A 22,291-nucleotide genomic window follows, 5' to 3' on the forward strand; every position below is an offset into this window, starting at 1 on the left:
AAAAATACACCCAAGCAGTGATCAATAGACATGTTCAGACCACACCCTCCAAACACAAGGGCAAAGCATATTAACACATGGTTTACTTATTCAAACTCTAACAAAGAGACCAAAAGAGCACAAGCTTATAACAATCACAACCATATAATGGCACTTTTAAGTTCAATAACAAATAGAGAGACCAAAGTTGTTTTCCACATTGAAAGAAAAAGGGGGAAAAGGTTCATCAATCCTAAATTTTAAAGAATAGTTGCTCGTTGCTCATCGTTTCATTCTGAAGTTCAATTTTAAAACAGCTATACTCATGCATCTTGCTCTCAATTCATAATTGGACTAGCATAACTGTACCTTTAAAACAGAATCACTTCCAAGTTGCACCTTCATGTAACATGAAGCTCAGTTTAGGTAGATAGATTGAAGAGTTATCAAGTTCTTAATGCTCAACTACACCGATGGCTAAGTAATTGAATTCTTAAATATCCGAAAGGCTACAAATCCAAAAACTCACTAGGACCAAATGGTTTGATGTACTAATTTTTATTTTTATTTTTATTTATTTATTTTTTTTTAATTCAATGACTTGTGGACTTTTGATTTATGGTTACATATCTACATTAGTTAGTGGTTTAATGGATGTAGTAATAGATATTCTGAAAGGGATCACAATCAAATATATAGTGAGATGTAGCAAGGAAGATCACCACCTCTTGTTTCACTACAAAAATTCTGAATTTGCAACTAAATTCACACAACTAGTAGCAACTAGCAAACTTTGAAAAATGGTATGCAAAAATTTAATCTTTCCAGTATAAAGCAACCTATTCCAGCCTATCAAAATCCAATGAAATGGAATAAAGAAACATATTGCATTTAGAAATCTACAAAGGCAAAACCAACATCTAGGAACTATATTAAAAATTGAAACAATCAGAAGTTCAAAACTACAAAAGATTGTATTCAAGGGATTAACAAATCTAATTCCCATATTAACATATCAAACAAAAAAATGAGACGATCAATGAATGAAAATGATCACAGAAATGATTAATATAGCTAATCTAACAACATAAAACCCTAATTCAGATAGATTCGGAGCTCAATCTATGTTAAAACAACACATTTGAGATCCAAAAACCCGAGAACAAATCAAACCCAGATCTAAAACAATCCATCAATCACCACAATTCAGAATTGAAGCAAACCCAGATCTAAAAGAGAGAAGAAGCTATCAAACCTGATCGAATTGAAGCCAAGAAGGTACCCAAGTCCAGATCTATTGATGGTTTCGGGTAGAGAGAGAGGAACGAAAATTGCAAAGAGCTCCTAAAATCGAATCAAACTGTATTTGTGTTGTTCAAATAATGGCAATGTGAGAGAGAAGAGTCATTTGGAAGGGCTTAGTGTTTTTCTCTCTAAAATTCCAGAGAGAGAAGAAGCATTTGGGAGGGCTTGGAATAACCAGTCCAAGTCCAAATCCAACCAAGTATTTCAATGTAAAAAAGAACCTGTTTTTAATATAGAGGAAGGGAGAGAGAGAGAGAGAGAGAGAGAGAGAGAGAGAGAGAGAGAGAGAGCCTAAGATCGACAGAGACAAAGAGACCGAGATGGACAAGGATCGACAGAGAGAGAGAGACCGAGATCGACAAAGAAGAAACAGAGATCGACAGAGAGAGGCCAAGATCGACAAAGAGAAAAAAAAAAAAAAAACCTGTGATTTGCAGCAGCGGCGATGGTGATTAGTGGCGGTGGCAGTGGCGGTGGCGATGTGCAACGATGGCGAGCGACGGCAATGAACAACAGTGGCCAGTGACGGTTGGGTGATGAGTGGGGGTGAGGTTTGTTGGTGACTGTTCTCTGTGTGTGTGAGAGAGAACAGAGAAAGTGTTGGTGTGAAACGGAGAAGAGGGACGATGGTGTTAATAAATTTTTCAACCTTTAGCGACTAAACTATTTTTTGTCGGTAAATATTAATCAATAATAACTAATCTTTTGTAGCTAAAAGTAAAATTTAGCGATTAATTTTTTTTGTTGTCGGCAAAAATTGAACATACAACAACTAAATTTTTTTTAGTAACCAAAAGTTTATATTTGCTAACCAAATTATTTAGTCAGCAAAGAGTAATGGAAAAATAAGCCTGTTATTTATTTGGCGACTTATCTTCCTTTTGTTGGCAAATAATTGTATACGACGACTAAAATAAAAATTAGTAGTCTAAAATTTAGATTTACGCTAACTAAAATTTTTTGTCGTTTATTAATATCATATGTAGCAACTAAATTCATTTTTTAGTCGCCAATAAATAATATATATCAACTAAAATAATATAGTAGCTAAACATTGAATCAACGTCAACTAATAAATATTTTAGTCACCAAAAATGTAACTTTTGGCGAGTAAATTCCTTTTGGTCACCAAAAGTGTAATTTGTGAAATTACTTACACCTTTTGTGAAAATTTACACATTTTGTAAAATATTTTCTTTCATAAAATTTACATATTTTGTTGAAATTTACACATTTTGTAAAATTACTTACACCTTTTGTGAAAAAAAACGTACTCATTTTCTGTAAAATTACACCTTTTGATAAACTTACACATTTTGTGAAAATTTACACCTTTTCATGAAATACTTACACTTTTTGTGAAATATTTTCTTTCATAATTTACACATTTTGTTGGAACTTACACATTTTGTGAAATTACTTATACTTTTTGTGAAAAAACATACACATTTTCTGAAAAGTTTCACCTTTTGTGAAATAATTTTTTTCATAAAATTTATACATTTTGTTAAAACTTACACCATTTGTGAAAACGTACACCTTTTTGTGAAAGTACTTATATCTTTTGTCAAAAGTTACACATTTTGTTAAATACTTTCTTTCAGAAAATTTACACATTTTGTTAAAACTTACACCTTTTGTGAAAACAAAACTTCACATTTAGTAAAATTACTTACACCTTTTCTGAAACATTACACCTTTTGTGAAAAAAAATTTCATAAAATTTACACATTTTGTTAAAACTTACACCTTTTGTAAAAACTTACGCCTTTTCATAAGAATACTTACACCTTTTGTCAAAAGTTACACCTTTTGTGAAATACTTTATTTCATAAAATTTACACATTTTGTTGGAACTTACATCTTTTGTGAAAACAAAACTTACACCTTTTGTGAAAAACACTTACACATTTTCTGAAACGTTACACCTTTTGTGAAAATTTTTCTTTCATAAAATTAACACTTTTTGTTAAAATTTACACATTTTGTAAAAATTTACACCTTTTCGTGAAAATAATTATACATTTTGTCAAAAGTTACACCATTTGTAAAATACTTTTTTCTTAAAACTTACACCTTTTGCGAAATTACTCACACATTTTGTGAAAAAACGTACACATTTCTGAAAAGTTACACCTTTTGTGAAAAATTTTCTTTCATAAAATTTACATATTTTGTTAACCTTTTGTGAAAACTTACACCTTTTCGTAAAAATACTTACTCCTTTTGTGAAATATTTTTTTTCATAAAATTTACACCTTTTGTTGGAACTTACATCTTTTGTGAAACACCTTTTGTGAAATAACTTACATCTTTTCTAAAACATTACACCTTTTATAAGAAAATTTCTTTCATAAAATTTACACTTTTTGTTAAAACTTACACCTTTGGTAAAAATACTTACACCTTTTGTGAAAAAAAATTTCATAAAATTTACACCTTTTATGGGAACTTGTACCTTTTGTGAAAACAAAACTTACACCTATTAGGAAAAAACATACACCTTTTGTGAAATAATTTCTTTTATAAAACTTACACCTTTTGTTAAAACTAACACCTTTTGTGAAAACTTACACCTTTTTGTGAAAATACGTACATCTTTTGTCAAAAGTTACACCTTTTATGAAATATTTTTTTCATAAAATTTACACATTTTGTTGAAATTTACACCTTTTGTGAAAACAAAACTTACACTTTTTGTGAACTTCCTTACACCTTTTTGTGAAAAACTTATACCTTTTTCTGAAACGTTATACCTTTTGTGAAAAAAAAATTTTTTTATAAAATTTACACATTTTGTTAAAACTTATACCTTTTGTGAAAAACTTACATCTTTTCGTGAAAATACTTATACTTTTTGTCAATTACTTTTTTCATAAAATTTACACATTTTGTTGGAACTTACACCTTTTGTGAAATTACTTACACATTTTGTAAAAAAATATACACCTTTTCTGAAAAGTTACACCTTTTGTGAAATAATTTCTTTCATAAAATTTACACTTTTTTGTTAAAACTTACACCTTTTATGAAAACTTACACATTTTTGTGAAAATACTTACACCTTTTGTCAAAAGTTACACATTTTATGAAATACTTTTTTTCATAAAATTTATACCTTTTGTTGGAACTTACACTTTTTGTGAAAACAAAACTTACACCTTTAATGAAATTACTTACACCTTTTGTGAAAAAACTTACATCTTTTGCGAAAAATTTTCTTTCATAAAATTTACACATTTTGCTAAAACTTACACCTTTTGTAAAAATACTTATACCTTTTGTCAAAAGTTACACATTTTGTAAAATACTTTTTTCATAAAATTTACACATTTTGTTGGAACTTACATCTTTTGTAAAAACAAAACTTACACCTTTTGTGAAATTCCTTATACATTTTCTGAAAAAACTTACACATTTTTTGTAATGTTACACTTTTTGTGAAATACTTTCTTTCTTAAAATTTATACCTTTTATGAAAATATACACCTTTTGTGAAGACTTACACCTTTTCGTGAAAATAATTACACATTTTGTCAAAAGTTACATATTTTGTGAAATACTTTTTTTCATAAAATTCGCACATTTTCTTGGAATTTACACCTTTTGTTACACACCTTTTGTAAAAAAAACTTATACCGTTTGTGAAATAATTTCTTTCATAAAATTTACACCTTTTATTAAAAGCTACACATTTTTGTAAAAAAACTTACACCTTAAGTTTTCAGAAAACGTGTAAGTTTTTTCACAAAAAGGTGTATGATTTCACAAAAGGTGTAAGTGTTCACAAAAGGTGTAAGTTTTAAAAAAAAGGTGTAAGTTTTTTTCACAAAAGGTGTAAGTTTTAACAAAAGTACAAAAGTTGTGATTAATTTCACAAAATGGGTAAGTGTTCATAAAAGGTGTAAGTAATTTTACAAAAAAGCACAAGTTTTCACAAAAGGCGTAAGTGTCCACAAAAGACGTAAGATTTCACAAAAAGTGTATGAAAAATCTAGAAATCCCCCCTAGATATTGATTTGTGATTATGTAACAATTTTAAGCAGTATATAGCATCCCAATCAAACAATCAAGACAAATCAACACAACAATTTTAACGTGGAAAAACCACAATTGGGCACCTCCAACTGTGATTAAAAAATCACGGGCAACCGCCACAAAACAATCCACTAAAAAGATTTAACGGAATTACATAGGTATACTCTCAATTACCTAGCGAATCCACGCCTAATTGAACCAACCTCTATGTGCCTCTTCCAACCCGTCTTCACCTCGGAATTGTTTTTACGATGAGCCACCTCAGAATCCACGAAAGCTTCAGGCTCGAATTCTTCAGAATCCACCGAAGAACAACTCTCTCTTTTGTAGAACAAACAAACCTTTGATGTATACTCTTTAAAACATGAGTTGAATACTTAATCAAAACATCAAAGAAAACTCACAAAGTATCCCCAGATATAAACCCTAGAATCCAAAAAGAAGATTTGGAGTAGTAATCCTAAAATCTGACTCAACACGCGAATTTATAGAATCTGTCCCGCGATCTCCGCTCGAGCACCCAACAACCCGCTCGAGCGGCTTCAGCAAAATATGTGCGTGATATAACAAAGGTCCGCTCGAGCGCTAGAGAACCCGCTCGAGCGCGAAATCACACAGCTCAGTACTTTTACAGGCGACCAAAACTTCTAGAACCAGGGATTCTCCGCTTGAGCGGGATAAAGTCCGCTCGAGGGACAGGCAACTTGGAATGCATTTTTGCATTTTGCTTCGGGGGCGCTGCCCCTCGACCCCGCCGTGGCGCTGCCCCGGACCCGCCAAGGGGCGCTGCCCTCTGGACCCTCGCAAATTGACCGGGCAGCTCGATCCCCGTCATAATCAGCGAAATGGCAATCTTGAAAGTTTTATCATCACAAAATTCTCTGAAAGGCACAATTCGGGTTGAATTCGCATCTAAACACTCATAGCCTCACTGAAATAAAAAGCGCGAAAATAAATACAACTAAAAGGAGTTTTGTCAAACGGAATTGCCAAGAATAAAACCTAACAGCATAAATGTTCACAAAAGGTGTAAGTTTTCTTGAAATTACTTACGCCTTTTTCTGAAATTACTTAGACCTTTTGTGAAAACTTATACTTTATTGTGAAATTATTTACGTCTTTTTGTAAAACTTACACCTTTAGTCAGATAATATATTATTTTATTAGTTTACATGTAAAATGACTTGCTTAGTAGGTCACTAATGTATAAGTTTTAACAAAATTTGACATAATTCAAAATATAAAAAGTATAAGTACAAAAAATAAAAAGTATAGATGCCTTATATATGATATGCTAGACACACCTAAAAAAGTGCCTTTTAAAACATCATTAAGGAATGTTAGTAAAAGAAGGCTCTTTGAAAGTTCCATCTCATAGACCGCTGGATAAAGTAAGTATTTTTAAGAGAATTTTGTGAAGTGGTGTAATTTTTAATTTGTTTATTATTTTAATGTATCACAAATATAATTTTATTTTAAAAAGTAATTTGTGAAAAAAGATAGAATTTATTGAGAGTAAATTATAATTCTAAATAATTTAATAATAAATATTAAAAAATTAAATATACTGAATAATTTTTTAGATGCAAGTAGAATGTTCAGTCATACCTACACGAATCCAACATAAAAAAAAAAAAGAAAAAAGAAAAAAGAAAAAAGAAAAAAGAAAAAGCAAAAATAAAAATATAAGAATTAGCCTCCACTCATTGGGCTAAGTACGTGGGCCGCATCAAAAACATTTATTAAGTCATCGTTTGCTAAATATTTAGGGTTTAAAAAGTATAAAAAAGACAAAATAGATTATATAAATTAATAAAATAAATTATCATACCTAAACTATAATTATTACACTTTTTCTATCACAAAAATTTAAAAAAAATTAAAAATAAAAACCAAAAAAAATTAAATAAATTAGACTAAAAAAATTTCAACATAAAAAAATTAGTTACCGTAGTCAATGTTTGTTTAAGCTTAGCCAGAGCGGATTTAGGCACAATTTCTTACAGCTCTGCCAGCCCGATAATGTTCCTTATTTGAAATGACAGGTTACTGGATCAGTGTTATTATTATTATTATTATTACTATTAAGTTTCACAATTCATGGATGGAAAATGACAACCAAAAATTGCATGTCCTAAAGCCTTTTTTATATTTGTTTGACCATCAGATAGGTTTTTATTTTTTGGTCATTCAATCTTTTAACTTTTATAAACTTTTTTTAAGAGCTAATTATTTTTATAAAAAAAAAATTTGTTAGGACATGTAACATTTTTACTTTTTTGGGTGCTAAATATTTTTTTTATAAAGATCTTCACTCTGTATTTATACATTTTAGCCTCAGTTTTTTGCGAGAGAAAATATTATAGTGAGAAATTAAAAACAAAATTTAATATTGTTATTACTTCTTCTTCTTCTTCTTTCTTTTATTTTTTTTTTCTATGTTCATGCAGTATGTACAAATTATATGTATTAATTAAAATCAAGCATAATATCAAGAGTCAAACGTTACATTTGAGTTTATGGTTTATTTCAAAATATGCTTCATTCCATTGGATTATTTGTGCATGTTACAGTTATTACATTTTTTTATTAAAAAAATAATCACTATGTTTAGTTTTAATTTTTTGAGTTATTTTAAAAAAAAAGTGATTTGAAAACTATATTTGTAGAAATGGATGTCTTTAGTTTCTAAAAATTTGACCATTGCAAAGAAATTCAAACACATAGAGAGAAAGCACAGCATAAATGATGTATTCAGTAATAAATTAAAAAAAAATATTGTCACATCAAAACGCTACCATATTTGTTTTATGTATATATATGTACATGTTGTATATGTATCAAAACATAATTTGATATGTACCCCTTTATTCCATTAAATTTGTGATTTTATCATAAAATTTCATGATATTAACCACAAAATACATAATTTAATCACAAATTGACATAAAAATAAAATTAAATAACAACTTACAAACTTTTATAATATCAAATATAAAATTTTGTATTGTTTTAAAATCCCTCCACATTAAATATTGTGTCAATGTGAAATTTAAAATCCAATTACAGTATACTTTCAAAAAGAAAAGAAAAAAAAAAAAAAGCAAAACAAAAGAGAACATGTCACATCAAAAAGTAAAAAGAAAACAAAAAGAACAAGTTACATCAAATCACATCTCTGTTTTCAAGTTTGTATCTAAAAATAAAATAAAATAAAATAAATAAATGAAAATTTCTTTTGATTTTTGGACTTAACCAAACAAAAACTTAAAAATTTTCAAAAAAATAAGTTTGAAAAATCGGAACCAAACACATTGAATAATATTCCTACATAATTTTTATATAATTTTTTTAACAAAAGGTAAACAATTATATTAGTAAAAATAACCATTCCAAACAGATTTTGCTAGTTTATGAGCCCGCTTAACCACTGCTCTAGAAGCCTTATAGATACAAACATAATCAAAACATTCTAATGAACTACTAATATCATTAAGAAGCGATGCTATTTGCCACTCCGGAGCTTCCTTACGATTAAGCAAATTGAGGCCAAGTTTAGCTATTCTAAATAAGTACATACTTTTTATTTTTTTATCTTTTTTCCATCACATCATCTCTCTACTTTTTTGCACATCTTTTCGTAAAAAGATAAAAAGTACACTTATTTAGATCATCACAAACAATCCCTAAAACTTCCGTGAGAATCACGATTAAGCAAATTGACTACAACTTGACAATCCGTGAGAATTGAAATGCATCTGATATTATGTTCCTTTGCCCACGCAAGAGTAGCCATAGCAGCCTTGATTTCTGCCATCAGAGGAGAACATAAGGCCAAACAATAGCACTACAAGCGACCTCGTGTTGTTGAGGATCATAACATACCCAAGCTATAGCAGCAGCCATTTGTGATGATCGTTTCCAATCTCCATGATCCATTTAAGTTTTTGTATATAAATTCTGTTTGTATAGTATTATTTAAAAAAATAAATAAATAAGTGAATATTGTGTTGGGAGTATAGATTCGGGTAAGAATTCGGAAAGGAAAAAAGTGAAGAAGTTATGAATTAAATTTTTTATCTATTTTTTATTTTTTTTTAAATCTATATCTAAGTTTATGATTCAAACACGATCATAATTCGAAATACCGGTTGCATAGTTTTAAATATCGGCCGATACCGTACCGGTCGATTCATACTGAAAAATTGGAGTGCCGATTCGTATATGGACCGGTATACGGTGAGAATGAAATTCGCAGCCGTAGCATCCGGTTGCCAATGCGTATCGGCCTGAATCTGATATATGAGCGATACAGTTCTGATACACATTTGATACCAGCTAGAGATTTGCAGTTCACATTTCACAATCAAACTTCTTTGTGGGTTGGCTCCATAGATCTAAGCTTCTTTCTTTGGGCTGTGTAAAGTTCACTTCAACCTTCAACTTAAGGAGACAACAACCTCTAAACAAAAACTCTCAATCGGACCAAACCCAAATCCTCAATCAAACCCAAACTCATCTTCCAGTGGCATTGATCTTGTAAAGTGTTGTAGGGAGAAGTATCGAATCGATCATTAATGCAGATCCGACTTTGCCCAAAACCGGCAAAGCCACCGCTTTCAAGCTTCTTCAAAGAAAGTTTGTTGTTATGCTCTGTTTTGTGGTTGTTGTTTTGTTTCTATTTATTTATTTATTTATTTCGGCTTCGTAATTGGCTTCTTAAGCCACTATTTTGCATCTTTGAGAGAGAGAGAGAGGGCATAGAAATGTTTGTGGTTCAGATTTTTTATTTTTATTTAAAGAGGTTTAATTTGTTAGATTTTTTATTTGAGATTATTTTTATTTCAGATTTTTTTTAAGATGTTTAATTGTTAAGTAAAAAGGTTTAATAAAAAAAATATTTCCACATAAATTTTTTTATTAAAAGTTTAACATATATGCCAAATAAAAACTTGAGATTAAAATAAATACATATCATATATTAGTTGAAAATGAGTCAAAAGTGCTCATACATATCAAAATTTTGATTAAAATGTGATAAATTAAGGTTAAAAGAGTCAAAAAAATGCATAAAATTGAGTTTTAGAGAGACTACCGTGACACCCGATTCTCGATACGTACCGATCGATACTGCCGATACTGATACTTCGCGATCAATACCATTACGTTATCTAATACCACGATTTAAAACTATGACCGGTTGTTACATACGGTATGCACTGGTATGTAATGGCTTTTCAAGCTCCCGAGTCAGATATTAAATTCAACATAATTGAACCAACATTTTTGTGAATACTAGGTCTCGTTTAGGAACAGACTATTTTAGTAACTTTTTAACCTTTTACGAAAAGATGTATAAAAAAGTAGATAAAGTGATGTGACAACTTAGAATGACTTTTTAACTAAAAGTAAAGGTTATCAAACGAGACCTAAGTCTTGATAAGTTACAACATAAAAAAATCCAAACAATTCCTATAAACAATTTCACTCCACTAGTTTCCTATAGAGATATATATCTCTATACAATCCAAAATAGCTCTGAACATCTCAACAAAGACTAAAAATTAAACACTAACTAGGCGTATCTTAATTGGTCACCATACTTTCTTTAAGACTTAATCCTTAAGAAGGTAATGAGTTCAACTCCTTTTAAGAGAGTTGAATTAAGGTAGTGCAAACATTTAAGTATTTTGTCGAGGGAGAGAAAGATTTCTCTCATAAATACTAATTTAACAATTAATAATTAATATTTATTGATAAAAAAAAAAAAACTTAAAACTATTTGACCACCACAAAAAACGAAACCCACCTACATAACAACTACCAAAAAAAAACGTACCTACATAATAACAACCATTTCCCATCACTATCCCAAGAACTCGTGACTATATGACTTATTCCAAGTGGACATTATTAAAAAAAAAAAATACTAATAATAACAGCAGAAACTCAAAATATCAATAGTAAAAGCATCTCCAACGGTAGTAGGTATTTTATCTATTTAAATATTATTATAAAGTATTCATTTTATTTTACCTGTCAACTGTTTTATGTTTTTACTCCAACCATGCTCTTTATTTTATCAATTCATTCAAATGCTATTAACTTTATAGAATGTCACGTCAACAACAAAGATGGAGGGAAATAATCCTAATGATTAAATACATTTTGCCTAGCTTTGAAGGCTAACTACATATAGCTAGTGAATGTGAACTGAGCCAAAATACCTAATCATATGCCTAGTACAATAGAATTGAAAAAAGTAAGTCACATTAGCATTTTAACTAACAAATATTATATGCCTAGTAAGTTGGAAATACTCTGATGCTACAAATTAAAAAATATAATATCTTGAACATTCTTTCTAGTAGAGTTTCATCCTCATTCAGAATGAATGGAATACTATAGCACTGTATTATGGAGAAAAAATCAAAGTTAAAAAATTAAGTTTTAAATATCAACTATACTTAAACTGCTGATATTGATATTCATTGCTATATCAACCAACACTGATTCCGATGCTGTTATTTAAAAACCATGATCAAGAGCCAGAACTCCACCCAACACCTCTAGGAGCTGAAGATGAGCAGTCAACTGAGGAAAATGGCCATCTGTGTCTACAATCTCGACCGTTGATTTCCCCTTGATCTTATTCTTCATGTAGTCGGCGACAGAGCTTGGGACGACCACGTCGTTGGTGGTCTGGATGATGATGCAGGGAGTCATGACCTCGCCAAGCATCTCTCTCTGGTCACTGTGGAAAACAAGTTTGGCAATGGAGAGTGCAACCTCAGGTTTCATTCTCTTCAAGCATTTTTGGAACTTTTCAATAGAGAGAGAGTCATTTGGACCAACAGCAAGGGAAGCAAAGTTTGAAGCCCAGTTGTGGAAGTTTGATTCTATGCTTGATAAGAGTTGATCAATGTCTGAGTTCTCAAATCCTCCTTCATAATCTTCTGAATTTATGTATCTGTATGTGAAGATGTGGAAAAATATTTGAGAATTGGTTTGTAGACAAATTACACCTTTATGTAGAGTAGTGTTAAAGGACTCATATTATTAGAGTAGATGCACCTCAAAAAAAAAAAAATGTAAATATAATATATATATATTTATATTTATTATTTTTTAGATGTGCCTAATTTAAATAAAATTAAAAAATAAAGTATTTATGAAAAAAAATATTTTAAAAATTCACTAAATAAAAAAAATACAGAAATTCAGTATATTTTCGTAAGTTTTTTTGAATTTATTGATTTTTTATAGAAAAAATTTCACAAATATTTTATTTTTTAGATGTATCCAGGTCAGGTGCATCTAATTTTTTTTTAAATGACTAATTTATTAAAAAAAAGTTTACGAAAAAATACGGAAACAAAAATTCAAAAAAAAAATGGATTTAAAAATTCAAAACCAAACAAAGTGAGATGCGTAGTTTGAATTCATTTTAAAGGTTAGTTTCATTATGTAATAATTAAATTTAGGCTACACATTATTTTTTTAAAATAAAATTTTAAATATCCTAAGTCCATAATTTATTGAATAAGAGAAATTGAAGTATAAAAAATCTCCAATTGATGCAATAATTTTTTATAAAATGATAAATAATTTTTAATACATAATGATTTTGAATTATGTTATTTCTCAAACAAAAAACCAATAAATCTAGTAAAAATTTCAAATACATATAGCCTCAAAAAGAGGGAACTACAAATTAATGGAAGAATTAAAAATATTTATAAAACAATAATGCTATAAAATTAGAAAATTTACCTAGATATTTATACAGAAACATCATTATGTGGTTCCAAGTGATCTAAGTCATGGATCCTATAATAATTGAATCTCAACCATATAAAATACCATTTTGAGTAAACTGACGAAATAAAACTTCTAAGTATTTAACTTAAGTGTGAAACAAATTAACACAAAACTGTGAAAAATATAAACAGACATACATAGGAGATTAGACTTTCGATGTTAACATTTACCTATATTTAAGTTAATACATATCGTAGTGTTTTGAAAAATTAGTAAAAAGTTAATTTTTTGAATTTTTTATTCTATTTTATCTTTTTGTGAATAAAAAATATGAGAAATGATGTGATTCAAAATTGATAAAAAGTTAAAAGTCTTTTTTTTTTTTTTTTTTTTTTTCAAAACAACCCATCGATTAATATATGTCTGCATCTCTCTTACAAATATGTATTATGATATTGTTATTTAAAACCAATATATATGTGTCTAATCATTAATAAATACCTGGGTGAAGCTCCAATGAGTATGAGCCTGTTGAATAGCTCAGGCCTCTTTACAGAGGCAATGCATCCAATCATACCAGACATTGAATGCCCAACAAAAACCATTGATGATGAAGAACTCAAATTCATCTCCTCCAAAAGACTTATCAAGTCATCAGCAAAAGCATCAAAGGAAGAGTACTTCACAGGATCAAAAAAGCTTTGATCTTTCACAGCACCAGAGAAGCTCCAGTCGAAGACGACGACTCGGTGTCGCTGAGCCAAGTGTGGGACAATTTTGTCCCACACAGACTGGTCTCCTCCATAGCCATGTGCCAAAACCACCGTGTCGTCGCCTGAGCCAGAGGTTCTGGCATTCATGGTGATGGAGAGAGGCTTTCCATGCATCACCACCATGGTTGGAAGTTGGTGGAGAAGGAAGTGGTAGATTGGTAGTAAAAAGATTGGAAAGCAAGTGAGGGAGAGAGAAATGGGTAAGGTATTGTTGGTGGCTATTTTGGGTTTAGTTTTGTGGTTTGTTTGGCCTCTTTATATAGGAAAAAATTATGGGTAAATTAGACTTGTAGTATTTTAATTTTATTTCCTATTTACATTGAGTTTTTATAATTCTAAATGTATTATTTTTGAATTTTTTATATTGTATCAATTTAATCTAATTGATAATATCTTTTAAAATTTGGATTGAAATAAAGGGGTAAAATAGTGAATTCACTTTTCTTAAGATAATTAAACGGTAGACATTCAATTTGAAATTGTTTATTCTCACTTAATAAATTATTTCATTATTGATTTTTTTAAAATTTCTTGATAGATGTTATCAAATGAACTAAATTGATATAATGTGAAAAATCAAAAGGTAAAATTGATATAATTAGAATTATATAAACCAAATTGATATAAGAGATAAATTATAAAAATTGTGGGTTTAATTTGACCAAAAATTATTGGATGTATTACATGACAAGTTCTTTCTATTAATCACAAATAATTATTTTTTAAACATTAATATAAATATGATGAATTCTATTATTAAAATCAATTTACAAAGAGGAAAGGCGCAACGTGACAACGGGTGATTATTCAGTACTCCCGGAGTATGGACACGTTGTGCTCCATAATGTTTTGATTGGTGGAGAGACACAAAGGCCCACGATTTATGTTGGAGATGGGGGACAACATGGGGCTAACTGATTGGTGATTGGTTTGGAGTATGGACACGTGGTGCTCCGGGAGTATTGAATAATTTCCCCGTGACAACAGCCTCTCTGATCTACAATAATTTATGTATGTATGAAAGGGAAGGTAATTAAGCGATTAAGCACATGGGTTTATTATTAATGATAGATTATGTCTGGCCTAAATAAGACTTGATTTGAGAATAAATTATTTTATTAATTTTTTAATTTTTTATAAAAAATATAAAAAATAAAAAAATTAATATGATAATTTATAATGACTTTTTAATTTTTAATTAAAATTTCAAGTTGTCAAACGATACGTCCATCTAGGTTTAAATTACTAGTTTTCAAGGAGGTTTTGACCGTGATAACGACCTCCCAAGACTCAAGTGGTGTCACGTGATGTCATGTATGTGTCACCTGTTCCATGAGACCACACGTTTATGGTCAACCATGTATAAAATAGTTTATTGGATATTATCTTTATTAGATCATCAATGGTGCTAAAAATTAAATTATTGAGAAATTGATTGAACAAGGTATATAAAGGGATGTTTTGAAAAGATGGTTAAAAATTAATTTTTTAATTTTTATTTTTTGATTTTTTTGATTTTTGATTTTTTATTTTTTTTTTTGAGAGAGGAATGCTTTTAATTCACTTATCAAAATAGGCCTAAGTGATATTTTGAAAAGTTGACAAAAAATTAATTTTTTAACTTTTTAATAAGTTTTTAACTTTTTTATAATAAAAAAAATAGAAAAATAATTTAATCTTAAAAAATTAAAAAATCAAAAAATCAACTTTCTACTATGTTGTCAAAACGTCCTAAGTTAGCATTTTCGCTCATGGATAGTTTTGTCTCGCACAAGAAAAGATAGACATTTATTATTTATTTATTTTATTTGCCTTTTGGATCAATCATGTGACCACCACAGCACAAGTTGCCTTCTATAGTGGAATTTTTTGTTAAGATCTCTTATGTTCGAAAGTTCTCTCACTTGTGGAAAGCGTCAATTAAGGGAAGATTTGGATATGGGATCCGTCTTTGAAATTAAGGGAAGATTTGGACATAGGACCCGACCTTCTTTTTATATTTTTGATTGTTCTTGTGTGTAGGCACTAAAATGTTGTTTGCTTTATTCTTCTTTTATTAGAAAAAGTTTTTCTTTTTTTTTTTTCTTTTTTTTTTAAAGATTTGTGAGCATGACACACTTTATAAAATGGGTCAATAATTCTTAATAAACCGATGTGAGATTGATTTTCATTACCCACATTAGCCCCCATCGTGTGGGTCCACGTGGTGGAGTTAGATTTCCTAGTGATAACCATTCAACTATCGTAGCACATACTAAGATATTATCCATTTTGTATCATAGAGGCACGCACGATTTCGTTCTTCCTTCATTAGAAAAGGCCTTTTTAAAATTTGTGAGTATGACACACTCATAAAGTGAGTCAAAAGTTCAAGTGAACTAATGTGGAACGGGTTCAGACCCCACAGTCCTAAATCTCTTTATCCTAGGAGTGTCTATTTGAAGTGATTGAAAGGCGGGAATAGACTTCATATTTAATATCTCACCTAACCCGTTGTTTGATTGAAAGTTCGACCGGATTGTTAGTCTCCCAATAGAATAGTCATTTTTTTATATCTGATCTCATGACTAAATAAATATGAAATACACATCATTTTCAACTAAATAATTCAGAAACTACGTATCATAAGATTAACAGTTAGTCCAAAATATATTAGTCTATATTCCTATATAAGAAAACAAATCCTAATTGAACTTTATTTAGGTATGACCAAAACACTCTTACTAATGACCTCAGTGCCAATTCAAAGTTTATTTTACATTGGAAACTTATGCATGCATATTAAGATTATGTTTGAATATTCAATTTATAAAATAAAAAATTAATAATTTTACTTCATTTCACTTTTTCCTCTACAAATAATTTAAAAATTAAATACAGTCTAAACTCATCAGCTAAAAGAGAGTCAATCTCTCCATCAGTGATGGCTAAAAATTGAAAGGAAAGGGGATGGGAGGTGGATGTTTTTAGACCTTTGGGATTATTTAATATGTTGACCTTCTAATATATATATATATATATATAAATGATATCTTATAGACTTTTTCATACAAGATTCAATATTAAAATAATATATATGTGTGTATGTATATAAGTAGGCAGAATGAGAGTTTGAGATGTTTTTGTCTGCCTATTCACATACTAAAGCCCCAAAACAGTGATTATTATGAATGAGTTTTGTATCAACCAGAGACTATTGATATGGAGGAACATCCTTCATCAAAATGAAAATGGTGTAGATTTTGGGCCTTCAGTTTCTCAGTAGCCAACCAATACAGACATAAGACTAGTTCCAAAGGTCAAATGAAAAGACAAAAAATAATTCAGAAATTTTAGTGGATTAGGGGATTTTTTTTACGAGTTTCCATCTTTTTAAATAAAAAAAATTTCTTTTTAACATTTATCAAAAGTGTCAACTTTTTTATTAATAATTTTATTTTTACAAATTTAAAAATAAAAAAAATAATATTTAAAAATGCTATTATCAAATCAAACCAACTGTAAATATAAGGGGTGTTTGGGAAGATGGGTTTGAGGCTAAAATAGCCTCAAACTAAAAAAAAACCAAAAAGTCCCTAAACCAATCCTTTTTATTTAAAAAAATAAAATAAAATAGCTGCAGCCGTGGGACAGTGTAGCATTGACAAGTTGTTCCATCACTTGCTAAATTATGATTTTACCCCTTTACATCAATTTTGAAAAAATGTAATCTTAGGGACAAATTTATCATTTTAACTTCAAACATCATTTCAACATATTTTTCAATACAACAACTCGAATAAAAATCTATCTCATCTTCCCAAACACAAAAACCAAAATAGCCAAAAAACCTCTAAAATAGTCACTTCCCAAACACCCACATAGTGTTATACGCCTTGCCTTGAATTAGTAGCGGTGGCCCTAGTGGAGGCCAAAAGGAAGGCTAAATTGTAAATAAGTTGGACAGTCAAAAAAACAAATGTATTATAGATAAGAATTTTTTTTTGAATATAATTTTGATACATAAAAACGATTTATACCAAACACTAAAATAGACTATGCACACAAAAATGAAATTATTTTGTATTACCCCCATTCAAATGTAATTTTTCTAGGGGTGCAACTCGGGCGGGTTCGGTCGGGTTGGGGGTCTGCCCAAGCCCGACCCGAATTGTATTTGGCAGTGCCCAAGCCCGACCATGAACCCGAGCATTGCTGCCCAAGCCCGGCCCGAGCTTTGTATTTTGAGCTCGGGTTAGCCCGAATTGCTCGAATTACCCGAATTGCCCGAGTCCAGAAACCTGTAGGTAGATCTAAGGGTAGACATAAAAGATGCTAATCTAATGGTAGAAGACTAACAAAAAAAAAAAATAAAAAATAAAAATTAAGACTAACTCTTTTACTTAATAGAAGACTAACCAAAAAAAAATAAAAAATAAAAATTAAGACTAACTCTTTTACTTAATTTATATATATTATATAATTTATTAAATTATATATATATTATATATTATATAATTTATATAATATATTAAATTGAATTCGGGTTCGGGTTGCTCGGGTTGACCATTGGTTCTGCCCAAGACCGGCCCGAATTGCAATTCGGACATCAAAATTTTGCCTAAGCCCGTCCAGATTGCAAGATATAGTTGTTCAAGCCCTAAAAAAACTCGGACTGGGCTCGAATTGCTCGGATTGAGCCCGCCCGAGTTGCACCCCTAAATTTTCCCCAAAAGAAAAGGAAAAGAGTGAAAGGACAACCACAAAGACAGTTTTTTTTTGTACTGCAGATTCATTGAAACACAAAAAAAAGGCCTTTTTGCCTCTGTTTGGCAAGTGAGGTTGGAGGCTTTTTTGGCTATTTTAGCCACAAAAAACAAAATAGGCTATTTTAGCCATAACAAACAAAACATCACATCCAACCCATAATCATTACATTCTTCTCTCACAAAAAAACTCAAAAAAGCCAAAAAGCCAAAAAGCCCTTCCCAAACCAAGCTTTTAAACCCAGACTAAAATAGCCAAAAAAGCCAAAAAACCAAAAAGCCAACCCACTTCCCAAACCAAGCCTTTGTCTTGTTTTGTGTTTCAAGCTTAGGATAAGTCCAATTGCCAACTTTTCCCCTCTAATTAAAGGTGGTGGTTCGATGATTCTTTAGCAGCTTCTCCGATATTTGATTTGGTCTCAAACTACATGAGGTTTGGACCATAATAAATGAAAATTTATTATAAATAAATAAAAATGAAAACTATTTTTCTTTAATGACAAGCAACCTCTTGATAGTAAATTTTGGACACATGTTGTTGGACTAGATTCTCGACCCCATTCACCCTTGCAATGGTAATTTAGGCATGTAGTTTAAGGTTTTGTTTGTCAACTATACATTTTAGTCAAAAAAATTAAAAAGTTACTAGAAGTTGTCATATCACTCTCTCTACTTTTTTGCACATCTTTCATAAAAAATCAAAAAGAACTAAAATAATTTGTTCCCAAACGAGACTTTAAAACATAACTAGTGGTAGTGTAAGTAGATGTTTTAAGTCTAAAACACTTGTAATAATCTTGATTATTACAAGATTATTGCAAGAAAAGTATTGCAGAAAATCATATTTCTATATAATTTGTTGCAAAATAGGTTTATCAATTAAGATCAAGTAATACCAAGAAGAGTTGAATTTAAAATGTTCAAATTTATAATTTTCAAGACAAGTTCCCCTATCACTAAACTAACCAAATGGGTTAAAAGAAGGAAATTGCTAGAAGAATACAAAAAATTGATCACATAATCAAACACATAATCTATATAGACGAATAAGATTTTTTAAAGGTATATCTTATTAACAAATTTTATAAAATCTTATCTGTTTATTTGTGTTTCATTCTTTGTTTGATTTCTGTATTCATAATAATAATAAAAAAATTCTAAATGCACAGAATCCTATCACATGGCTCTCATTTATATAAGAGAATTGTATTAAATTATATGATGAAATTTTATGCACATAAAAGAACTTGCAGCAAAAATGTTGCTATATAAAACTTGGAACACATTAAGGGTCTTTTTCATGCATGATGTCGGCTTTTTATGGAAGAAAAGTAGGACTCTTCTAGATATTACTCAACTGTCATGTTTGTGAGAATGAGAGGTGTGAACTGAACCTTGCAAGTCAGATTTATTTGTGGAGAAAATTTCAATCTAGTGTGAGTTTTTGAAAAAAAATTACAGGTAAGTGGTAAATTTTAGACATATTAATAATTATATACTTTTCTATTATTCTGTAACAATTTTTTGATGGTGCAACTGATAAGTAATGACCCATCTTTTTTTCCCTCCTGAAAAATAATGAATATAGTCATTTAAAATCAAAGATTTGGTATTATTGTTGTTATTATCATCATCATCTTATAAAATGAATAATTTTATCGGTAAAGCCATGCCAAGTATCATAGAAATTTGTTTATTTTATATCACGTAATTCAACCGTGAGTTTTAGCTTATTTGGTATTAAAGTACTTTGAGATGAAAAGGGATCAAAGGCTAAATTTTTTTCTCTGTAAGACAATTCTAAAATATTTCTAAAGAACTAATTTTTAAATAGAAATTTTTCTAAAAAGATATTTACTATATTTAAATCTTAGATTTGTGAAAGTAAAGAAAAACAGAGAAATTTTTTTTAATGGAGTGAAAGAAAATAAGTAGGTTTTTATTAAAAACTAATAAAGTTTGAGTTGCAATAAAACCAAACTATGTATTACATAATTTATTTTCATTGACAAATTCAAAATTCAACATCATAGATTCATAATAGTTTACTGATATGAAAACTTTGCAACATTAAAAGAGAAGTTCATAAACTTTTCTAAATGATACTATATTTTTTATTTTCTACTAAAATAATATTTCTCTCAAATGTTATAAGATTAAATTCTACCATTCTAAAATCAAAATCAAAATCAAATAAGTAAGTAGCCAATTATGGGAGTGGTAGTTAAATATGTGGTCAAAAGGATTGAATTTTGAAATTTGAATTATAAGTTGATGGAAAAAGACCTCTTTGTTGCATCCATTTATGCCATTTCCTTGCTATTATTCAACATTGGTCCAATCAAGATGCATTTAGAACCTTATCTTTTGTAAGTATTCATAAATTATTTGCAAACAGAATTTAGATACATAAAATACGTTCAAAATGATATGACAATCACATGATTACAATTATAAAATATAATTATGGATGTTTTAACTATAAATGAAAGGACCATAGAATGTCATATTGTTCTACATAGGATTTTTGTACAAAAATTCTATTTTTATAACATAGTGTTTGACATGTATTTAATTACCCTTTTTTTTTTCTTTTTTTTTTCTTTTTTTGAGACTTCTAGTCTTTTGAGACTTCTAGTCTTGACCTTCAAACTTGTTTCATAGCTTAATGAGCTTAAAACACATTTAAGCTTAACAAATATATTCTTTTTCTTGGTAATGGTTTCCTCAAAGATATATAACAAATTAAGAAATAATACTCTTTCAGCTTGAAGTTTAATTTTAGGTGCAAAAAATGATAATAGATAGGCTACTCCACATACCCATCAGAGATTATTGTCTCTTAAAACTGAATCTTCAAACTTCATTAGCTTGAAGTCCAATAAAGAATTGTGAGGACCCACATTAATCAAAAGAAAAAAGATGATGTTACTCACCCTTAAAAATTAGAATCATTTTTCAAATTTCATAATGTGACAGTTTATTAAAATATTTAAGGTATTTTTCTTTTATATTTTCTCTAATTATCAATCAAACATCTCCCTAACATATTATATTAGGTCTAGAAAGTGGGGGATTTGATCAAAATCTCCTCACAATAAAATTTTAATGTATTAAGAAAATCACAAAAAGTTTTCTTTCAAAAGTTCAATACATTCCACTATTATTAAAATATTAAATTTTAAAATAATATAACTTTTGAGCTAGATATCGATTTTTAATCAAATTAGTATTTTTAAAATCCTCTCATCAAGATTTATCAAATAAGATTCATGTTGATTATGAAATTCTTAAAAAAAAAAATTATTACTGTCAAAATTGATATAAACAGTAACATGTTACTTTTTTTGATAGTAACATATTATTCTGGTTCAGAATAACATGCTTCTCTAATTAATAACATGTTACTCTGACAATATTGTTTAAGAAAAAAAATACTTTATTTTGCCTTTACTCAATTATGCACATTTTCTTATGAAATTTATGAAACAAAATAAATTAAACTACCTTTCTCACCAAATAAAAGTTCAATTGAGGAATTTTGAAATTTCGGATAAATCTAAAATACATTATTTAAAAAACACGATTTTATTAGACCGACTAAGCTGCTTTTTTGGGCCACGCGTTGACACTCTATTAGTTGGTTTGTGGTGGTACCCCCACACCCAACCAACAAAACGGCTGATGGGT

At 29.3% G+C, this 22,291-nt stretch overlaps 1 protein-coding gene across 1 annotated transcript; it reads right to left on the bottom strand.

The window, feature by feature from the left end:
- Positions 1-11,594: 11,594 nt before the first annotated feature.
- LOC114267443 (strigolactone esterase D14) lies at positions 11,595-16,439 on the bottom strand. Its single transcript, XM_028208482.2, has 2 exons — positions 13,585-16,439; positions 11,595-12,292 (listed from the first exon to the last, which is right to left on the bottom strand). The coding sequence occupies exons 1-2, from the start codon at positions 13,977-13,979 to the stop codon at positions 11,851-11,853; spliced, it is 837 nt and encodes a 278-aa protein (XP_028064283.2). The 5' UTR covers positions 13,980-16,439; the 3' UTR covers positions 11,595-11,850.
- Between the last annotated feature and the right edge of the window lie 5,852 nt (positions 16,440-22,291).

This window comes from Camellia sinensis, chromosome 5 (genome assembly GCF_055761805.1).
Source record: "Camellia sinensis isolate YWXY chromosome 5, ASM5576180v1, whole genome shotgun sequence".
Taxonomy (NCBI): Eukaryota; Viridiplantae; Streptophyta; class Magnoliopsida; order Ericales; family Theaceae; genus Camellia; species Camellia sinensis.

Excerpts from the sequence above, each read along its gene's own strand:
- LOC114267443 (XM_028208482.2), bottom strand. The coding sequence starts at position 13,979 with ATGGTGGTGATGCATGGAAAGCCTCTCTCCATCACCATGAATGCCAGA. Across the intron at positions 12,293-13,584 it reads CTCATTGGAGCTTCACCCAG|ATACATAAATTCAGAAGATT; the intron begins GTATTTATTAAT and ends CTTCACATACAG.